Below are 8,936 nucleotides of genomic sequence, written 5' to 3'. Positions count from 1 at the left end.
ATTTAGTTTCTTTTTGATAAGATAACAACGATATCACAAAATGTGTATATAAATGTATGTGATTGATATTGTTGGGGAGTGTGAGTGTAGTGTGAGTGTGATGTGAGAGTGAGAGTGAGAGTGAGGTGAGAGAGAGAGGCATAAAATTGTTTTGGGGTGTAGATACACACAATTTATTTATCTATCTATCTATAGATAAATATATAAATTGTGTGTATATATATAGATAAACTGACAGATTGATAGATAGATAGATAGATATAGAAATTGTGTGTATAGAGATAGACAGACAGACAGATAGATAGATAGATAGATAGATAGATAGATAGATATATATAGAAATTGTGTATAGAGATAGATAAATGGATAGATAGAAAGATAGATAGATAGATAGATAGATAGATAGATAGATAGATAGATAGATAGATAGATAGAGGTAGATAGATATAGATATTGTGTATATATTATACAAACATTCAAATATATTACTATTATATATTTTAATATATATATATTTTATATTTTATATATTATTGTATTACAAAAACCCCCCCGTCTCATAAATGTGTGTCATTTACATACAATTATCGAACAGACATAATTATTGTTTTGCCGATCGATACAAGAACTTAGACACAAACAAACATTTAATATATCCGTTGGCCTAAGCAAACAAATCTAATCCAATCTGTAATCCTTACAGATAAGCCAAGTAATAATAAGAGCATGCTTCATAAGGTCATTTTTTTTTATCTACTTTTAACATGATTTGTGGCTCCAAAAGGAGCCGATGTTGGTGTATGAGGCAGGTAAACCGTAGCACCTAGTATTTACTTTGAAGAAGTGTACTTTGGTGACGGCCTTTGGGACCTTCGCTCACAGCGTGCTTGGCCAATTCTCCTGGCAGCAGAAGCCTGACGGCGGTCTGAATCTCCCGGCTATGATGGTGGAACGCTTGTTGTAGTGTGCAAGGGCGGAAGCTTCAGCTGCAATGCGTTCAAAAAATGTCATTCACGAAAGAATTCATGATTGACATGGCCTTGGAGGAGATACCGGTATCAGGGTGGACCCGCCTCAAACACCTTGTAAATGTAATGCTGTAGCTCTCCTTCCTCCTGCGCTTTTCTTCTTATCTCCCTTGGTGATAGACTTTTGGGCCTTACCGGCCTTCTGGCAGCCTTTCCTGAAGTTTTGGGTGGCATGATTGATTGACAGTTTGCAACAAATTGTGTAACAAACCGTTTTCAAAAAAATTTTCCCTTTTTTAGTGCGTCCACTAGCGCCAGACTCGCCTTGACAAGACACGACTAGCCCACCTTATTGGCCCAACCCGGGAAACCCCCGCGTTGCCACACAGTCCAATCGGACCGGTTCATTAGGAGCCACCTATAAAAGTCAAGCTTTTCGTTTTCAAAACAAAAACCAGCAGCCACAACCTATAGATCATAGACAGTACAGCATTATCCAGCCAATCGATGAGCTCGCTCCCCGACTTGCCAGATATGCTACCTGTCTAATCTCTTGTTGTCCCCTGCTCCGGGTGATTGCAATCCTTAGTATAAAAACCACTTTTTGACTTCGGAAATTTATGTTACTGAGAGCAACCTTGACAAGGTGCATACAGACACTCCGTAAAGCCACCGGGTTTTACCGGCCCTTGACCAGGCTAGTTTGTGTTCACGCCCCCTGCATCGGTCTTTGTTTGATACACAGGCCCGAATAAGGTGTGTTGGTTTTCAACACCTTTTTCAGAGCCCGGGATCAACCACTCTTGGACCTTATCCCCCCCTCACTCCTTCCCTTCCTTCCTGTACTTTCCCGGGGCCTACGGGTTTTGTGCCAGTATTCGCCGGGGAAGGTCTCACCCCCAGTCCCCTTGTAGAAATTTGGGACCAGGAGTACGACCACGTAAAAACCCTCAATTCTCGAAAGGAACGGAGAACCCCCGCCGCTTTTTCCTCTTGAGAGGGTGGGCAGTGGGAAAAGGAATCGCAGGTCTTTATAAACCCTGCCACTCTAGGGAGTGGGGATGGGGTTAGGTCCCGGAAAGGGGTCCCCACTGACCAAATCGGAACACTCACACGTCCTACACCCCCTTTCAAGAGGGGACGAGGGGGTTTGTAATTCCTGTCCCCCTTTGGGTCAGTGGCGTAGGTAGAAATACCCCCCCCCTTTACCTCATGCCACCATGAGAATAAAGATTAAAGAACCAAACGGGCGCCCTCTCCTGCGAAGAGGAAGCCCTTTGCAAGCCCTCTTGTCCCAAAATGAACACTCGGGTAATCCCCCGCTCCACCACTCATTTAATTTCCCAAAGAGGACAAACGCGAGGCCCTTTTTTACCTCTGCAACTCCCGAAACTCTGAGGAAGAAAGGGTTCGAACCTCAAATCCCACCAGAAAAAAGGCAAAATTTACCCTAGTTCAAAAACAGCTCAAACCGGAGCTGTAAAAAAACTCCCGAAAACATCAAAGAGGAACAGAGAAAACCATCCCTGAAACAAAAATGGGTAACTTTCCCTCATAAAAAAATCTTACCTAATCAAAATACAATTTGCGACCCCCAGCCACGGCCAAATTCAAAGAAAGGACCTTCTCTTAACAATATATCAGCCCCGAAAAATCAAACCCGAAGGGTTCCTAACATAGTGCAAGGCATGCATGCTACAAATATGGGCTTTACAAAACAAACTCCCCAACAAAAAAATAAACCTCAAGCTTGTCAGAGGTGGCCAAACACTCACAATAAAGGGGAACGCAATCTGCAAAAAAAAGTGCCTAAAATGGGGAGAGGCACACAAAACCCCGGGGCCAACCCTCCCCCCCAGGAAGGAGGCCATAAAAAAAACAAGAGAGGAAAAAAAAAAAAAAGAAGGAGAAAAGAATCCCCCAAAAAAAAAGTAGCCGAAAAAAGAAAAAAGGGTACAGCCACCCAGAATCCTGGCTAAAAACCTTTAATAAAAAAAATAGGAGGAAAAGGAGAAAAAAAGAAAGAACCACAGAAATCCTGCAGTCCCCAAAACCTATCTTTTGGGATTATGAAGCCCTATTCACCCCACCTGCAAAATATCATGGACCAGGCTAGGTTTTAGGCACCATCCCCAAAAAGTGTTGAAAAAAAACAACTGCCAGATCTCGATCTGGGGAATGGGGACTCCGGGGGAATTTTAAAAATTCCCCCACCAACCACACACAAACAACCACAGAAAACCCTCTCACACTCCACCGTCTGCCAAAAACAAACCCAGCCTCCACACCCGATCTGGGCCCCAAGGGACGACCCAGAGATAAACCCTTTCGCCACACCACAGAGAAAATAAACAAAGCCCAGACCACACCAAACCCCAACACCAACTCCAAACCCCTACACAGTCCCCGCACCCCAAACCCCCACAAGCGTCACCAAGCCCCCAAAACCACAGTCATCAAACCAAAAAAACAATGCACACAGAAAACAACAGCGACCTAACAGACCAAGATGATGACATCCCTTCGCCACGGGGAGGGTTTACGACCTCAACCAAAAACTACGGCATCCCCTCTTTGCCGCGGAACCCTCACGATAAAAACCCAAACAGATAAAACTGGCACAGGAGATAACACGCGGACAATCAAATGGTTTTACAAAAAACACTACATCCCAAAACGCATCACGAACAGAAAATTACAATCACCTCACGCCGGCAACATCTTCATCCATTTTGAAATGATCGAAAAGAAAAAACCGCAAAACTTGAAACAATACAAAAAGGGGCCCACACAACCAAGTAACCATGGTGAAAACAAAACACATTAACTCACGCCTCCGATCATAAAAAAATGTACACACCGGGACATAAGCGAAGAAAGAACTCTGCAACAATACAGACAACACGACCCCGACATCTCCCTTACTCACATACCAAACACCCCAAACAGTTAAAAATTAAATTTACAACCAACACATCCAACAAAAAAAACCCACCATTTGACGGCAGCATTCCCCGTAAACAACACATAAAACACAAAATACTGGACACCTTCACCTCGAACTCGGCCATCGAAATGGGACCCCCCTCATGGACCCATCATCATCGCCACATTACTCCCCACGCAGCCCTTCCCTTAACAACCTGTTTTTTCCAATTTTAAACACAAAAACCAACATATATCAGGGGAGTTTTTAAACGCACACCACAGACTCTTTTTTACACAACAAAAATGCCGTGGGACGGGGGCCTCGCCCATCATTCCGGGGCAGATCACCCACCTGGGCCCGACCCCCCAAATTATAGTCCCAAACGCCCCAAAACCCCAGACAAGTTTCCCCAAACACATGCAAACTAAATTACCACAAAACCACAGACGAGGGTCAACCCAGCGATCCCCTTTCCGGTGATACTCACACTCTCCCCCAAACCCCATCAGGTCCCACACCCCCCCGAAAAAACCTAAAATCAAATGGGAAGGGTTTAAACAAGACTTGAACACCACCACCCAGATTCGGGGGCAACCCCACAACCTAGCCACCCCCTTAAACCCCAGGGGTACGCAACATACAGACCGCCCGCGGGCAAACATCCCAAAAACAAATAAAAAAATTTGAACTACCGAGAAACAATGCAAAAAACCTAAAAATACACTAAGAACCTTCGGAACTTGCTGAAACACAGGTGGAACACGAACTTCGACACGAACAGAAAAATTTTCAAATAAAACCCCCAAACGAAAAAAAACATGAGAAAACCAACACGGGAAACCTCACAAGAGAACTATGCAACAAATAAAAGATCCAAAATCTTCTGGTGAAAACAGGGACTCTGGGTCAAACAGACAGACTATCACATGGATTTAAAAAACCCCAACAGAAAAAAGTTTGAACAGCAGAGGGGATGGAAGCTGTTACAGAGAGTTCTGGCAACAGACTTCCCCAAAATTCCCCCGCTGAAAACACAACATTTTACCCACACACAGAAGCCGAGGGAACACAAACATACAACACCTGCAACACTGACTCTCCCATACAAACAATATCACTCAACACTCTTCACCTACAACCCTTTTCACAACCCATCACCCCAAAAATGAACGCGACACACACACTCTAAAAAAAACCCGGACACACAAAATTAAAAAACCCTCATTCAACACCTCCCACCCCCCATGATCACCCGCCCCCAGATCCATCTCAAAAGCTGCCCCGGAAAATGGACACTTTCCCCAGTAGGTTTAAAAATGCCCCCCTTTTTTGTCCCAAACAAGGGGAAACCCCCCCACGAAGGTCCGTTTCCGACCGTTTTACTGCTGGAAATTTTCCCGGGGAAATTTCTGAGAGGATTATCACACCAGACTTAAAAAACACCTTTAACAAAGAATACAAAAACCCCAGGGAAAACGGCTTTTTTTGCCCACACAGAGGGGCTGGGAGCGCAATCGCCCCGCTACGAGGGGATCGCTTCGTCTCGAAACAAGCACCAAACCAAAATTTACTACGAGACTCACCAAAGGGCCTTTTATAAGGTTGGGGTGACGGGCCAAATACAAAAAAAACCAATACAATTTCCTCCACATTCACACCCTCTTTTGCAACCCCGGGAAAAAGAAAAGCCTCCATCCGCCTCGGTGACACCAAAGGCCCCCCATCCACCTCAGAAATGGATTCCACGGGCACGTTCTTTCACCCACACTCTTCACCCTTACACTGCCAGCCTGCACCACCAGCACCCTACAGCAACTACACGCATACGCAGACGACATCACACAAACCCTATGACCCCCCTCCAAATCCAAAACCATCATGAAAACGCCCCCAAACACCATAAAAACAACAACACGTACGAAAACAAATGGAAATAAAAAACCAACACAAAAAAATTCCCCAATCATACCAGTGGGGAGACGCACCCACCCCACTCACGATAAACAACACAGAAGCCATACGCAACCGGGAAACATGTTAGGCCTACACTTCCAAAACGGGATTCACACACAGCCAAACCGCATAAAAAAAGCAAACCAGCTCTCAAAAAGATCAGACGCTTCTCATACTGCACAACAGCCACCAAAAATTAAACTCTACAAAAACCGTAAAAACCATACCGATACACACCCCCTTTCCCCGATTTCAATCTCAAACCACAGAAACTCAAGATGCAATCTAACAGAACAAAGCATATAGGATAAAAAAACACACTATACAGGACAGAATACGATACAGAATCACCGCACAATCACTACACCAAAATACAACATAGAGCCACTGAAAAAACGCATACAACACTAGCCAAAGAACATGGGGCCGCATACAACACTAGACAAAACAAACTACACGACATCAAAACAAGACACGCACACAAAACAAATCACCCGTGGGGGCCTAGGAACTCCCCTGATTACCCGGGGGACCCCCCCGACCCCATCTATGCGAGTAATGCTCGGGAAGGAGAAAAAACCCCGATCCCACAATAAGTATGTGGGCGAGTCAAGGATGGTTCTTGACCCTTCTAAAGCTCAAAATTTTATATGTTCCTACCCTGTTTTTAAACTTGTTTTTTTTTTTTTTATTTTATAATATTTAAGGGTTATTCACGCACGGGCATGAAAAGCCCTTTGGGCCCGCACACACCGCGCAGTAGCGATGTGCTGGGTCGAGGGTGACTTTATGCGCAAAAATTTTTCATAATGCCCAAAAAGCAAGCAACCAAACGCCCATCCGAAAAAAATCACATAATGCCAAAATACCACCTCAGCCCGGGCATGCGGGAAAAATGACCTATGACAAAAATCACGATACCATTTCTTGCACATCTCCTTATCATTCACCCCATCACATTCACACCTTAACTATCCCTTAAAGAGTGTGCGCTAATCCTTCAAAAATTTGTACTTTATTTTTTTTTATTTTTATTATTATATTTTATTTTCTGTTAATGCTATTAGTTCTGCCTCTCGCGTGTGTATGTATATGCATGTGTGCATTCTCTATTACATATGTATGTATAGCAGGCGCGTGAGGATATTGGCATGTAGAGCACGTGTGTATGTGTGTTGCGCAGGCACATGTATCGTGGTATAGTATGCTGCCTTATAGATGTGTAACATTATATGTACTTGTTTTTATTTTTCGGTTCAGTTCATAAAAAAAAGAAAAGAGTGACCCACTGAACCCCCTCTAGCTCCTGGAGCTGGGAGGGGGGGCAGGGAGGGTCTCCCTGCAATAGGCTATCATAGGGTCTTACCTACTATAAAACCCTAGCAGGCGAAAAAAAAAAAAAAAAAAAAAAAAAAAAAAAAAAAAATTATATGTTTTTGTATTTTTTTAAACCCATAGACTTCACCATTAGCATTCACTTGTTCCATCAATAAACCCCGATTGTCTCTAACACTTGATGCTGACAATTAAGGGGGAGGGAGAGCCCTTTCCGGTGAGCACCCTGTTTTCCGTGTTCGCCAAGCAGAGGAGTCTCTCACCCCCAAACAGGAAAAAAAAACACACAGCCCCACCCCCATCACCATCCTCATCATCACTATTCACGTCCGTTCAACTTTTTTATAATGTTTTTTTTTTGTTATCGCGCATTTCCCTTTTTTACCTTGGTTTTACTTGTTCTCAACCCAAAAAAAAAAGAGTGACCCACGAACCTCGCTCTCAGCTCCTAGGAGCTGGGGGGAGGGAGGCGAGGGCTCACCTGCAATAGGTATATAGCGGGCCTACACCCACTATGATAATCCCCCGCAGGGGAAAAAAAAAAAAAAAAAAAAAAAAAAAAAAAAAAAAAAAAAAAAAAAAAAAAAAAAATTTTACATGTTGTGGGAAGTATGATACATATGTATGTATGCAGTGATGTACATGGAAAAAAAAAAAAAAAAAAAAAAAAAAAAAAAAAAAAAAAAAAAAAATTTATGTATACACGTTGTGTGTGCGTGTGGGGTGTATGTATGCAGCTGTGTATGTAACTGCATGCATGTGCGGGCATTGGTATACATGCTGCCCATGGCACCACCAGTTTTCGTTTGCACTTTATTTTTTTTTATTTTATTTCATCGATGATCTTCCATGATCCCCCTATCGGAAATGTTATCACCAAAAAAGAAAAAAAAAGGTACTCCTGCCCCCCATCCGCAACAAGCGTTCAATCAAAAACCACCCTCCCACCAGAAAACACAAAAACACCAAACAAGGGGTCTCGCCCCCCTCTTTATTTTTAAAAACTACTTTCAATTTTAGTAGCCAGCTACATAGCTCCCCTTCCCCCCCTTAAACCCAAGGAATCCTCCTCCCCTCCCCCCCTTTAGTTTTCTCACTCAAAAAATGATTTTTGAATCTTTTTAGCAAAGTCATACTTAACTCATCAGTTTTGCGTGGTAAGGGTGGTAAAGGGAAAGGGCAAGTCAAAATCCCCCTCAAGCGGGCCGGCCTTCAGTTTTCCCCTAGGTAGGATTCCCGCCCCCTGCTAAGGGGAACTATGCCGAGAGGGTGGGGGCTGGGGCCCCTGTGTATCTCGCGCCGTCATGGGAATCCTGGGTGCGAAGTACTAGAAGGAGGTAAAGCTGCCCCTGACAACAAGAAGACCCGTTCACCCCTCATTTGCAGCTGGCATCGAACGCGAAGGTAACAAGCTCCTCTCTGGCGTGACCATCGCCCAGGTGGGGTCCTGCCTAATATCCAGGCTGTGCTCCTCCCCAAAAAAGATGAGAAAAAGTAAATATTTCGTATTACCCTTTTCAAAAAATTCGGCCCTTTAGGGGCCCCCCAAAAGCTCAAAAAAGAGAGATCTTTACAAAAAAATCAGTCCCCAGAGTGCAGGGTCTAAAAAATCTACATGTCAAAAGCACCAAAAGAAATGTGTTTTTACCATAGGCTGACATTATTAAAGTATAAATATAGCACGCAAACCCAAAACTGATTTACTGCTTGCGAGTATGGGGATAAACGTGTAAACTTTTTAAAATAGAAAT

The 8,936-nt window shown here is 43.6% G+C and overlaps 1 protein-coding gene and 1 pseudogene across 1 annotated transcript; one reads left to right on the top strand and one right to left on the bottom strand.

Annotated features, from left to right (window-relative positions):
* Positions 1–830: 830 nt before the first annotated feature.
* On the bottom strand, positions 831–1,202 carry LOC119569392 (annotated as a pseudogene).
* A 2,997-nt stretch (positions 1,203–4,199) lies between these two features.
* Positions 4,200–5,779, top strand: LOC119569393 (extensin-like). Its single transcript, XM_037917575.1, has 5 exons — positions 4,200–4,300; positions 4,407–4,525; positions 5,160–5,201; positions 5,395–5,498; positions 5,687–5,779. Exons 1-5 carry the CDS (start codon positions 4,200–4,202, stop codon positions 5,777–5,779), a joined length of 459 nt encoding a protein of 152 aa, XP_037773503.1.
* The last annotated feature ends 3,157 nt before the right edge of the window (positions 5,780–8,936 follow it).

Source organism: Penaeus monodon, unplaced genomic scaffold (genome assembly GCF_015228065.2).
Source record: "Penaeus monodon isolate SGIC_2016 unplaced genomic scaffold, NSTDA_Pmon_1 PmonScaffold_14792, whole genome shotgun sequence".
NCBI lineage: Eukaryota > Metazoa > Arthropoda > Malacostraca > Decapoda > Penaeidae > Penaeus > Penaeus monodon.
This window is presented reverse-complemented; position numbering and strand designations above follow the sequence as displayed.

What these genes read in the sequence shown, in the direction of transcription:
- LOC119569393 (XM_037917575.1), top strand. Translation starts at nt 4,200, where the DNA reads ATGCCGTGGGACGGGGGCCTCGCCCATCATTCCGGGGCAGATCACCCA. An exon ending in CACCCCCTTAAACCCCAGGG is followed by an intron (nt 4,526 to 5,159) that starts GTACGCAACATA and finishes ACCCGCCCCCAG; the next exon opens with ATCCATCTCAAAAGCTGCCC. An exon ending in GAAAATGGACACTTTCCCCA is followed by an intron (nt 5,202 to 5,394) that starts GTAGGTTTAAAA and finishes TTGCCCACACAG; the next exon opens with AGGGGCTGGGAGCGCAATCG.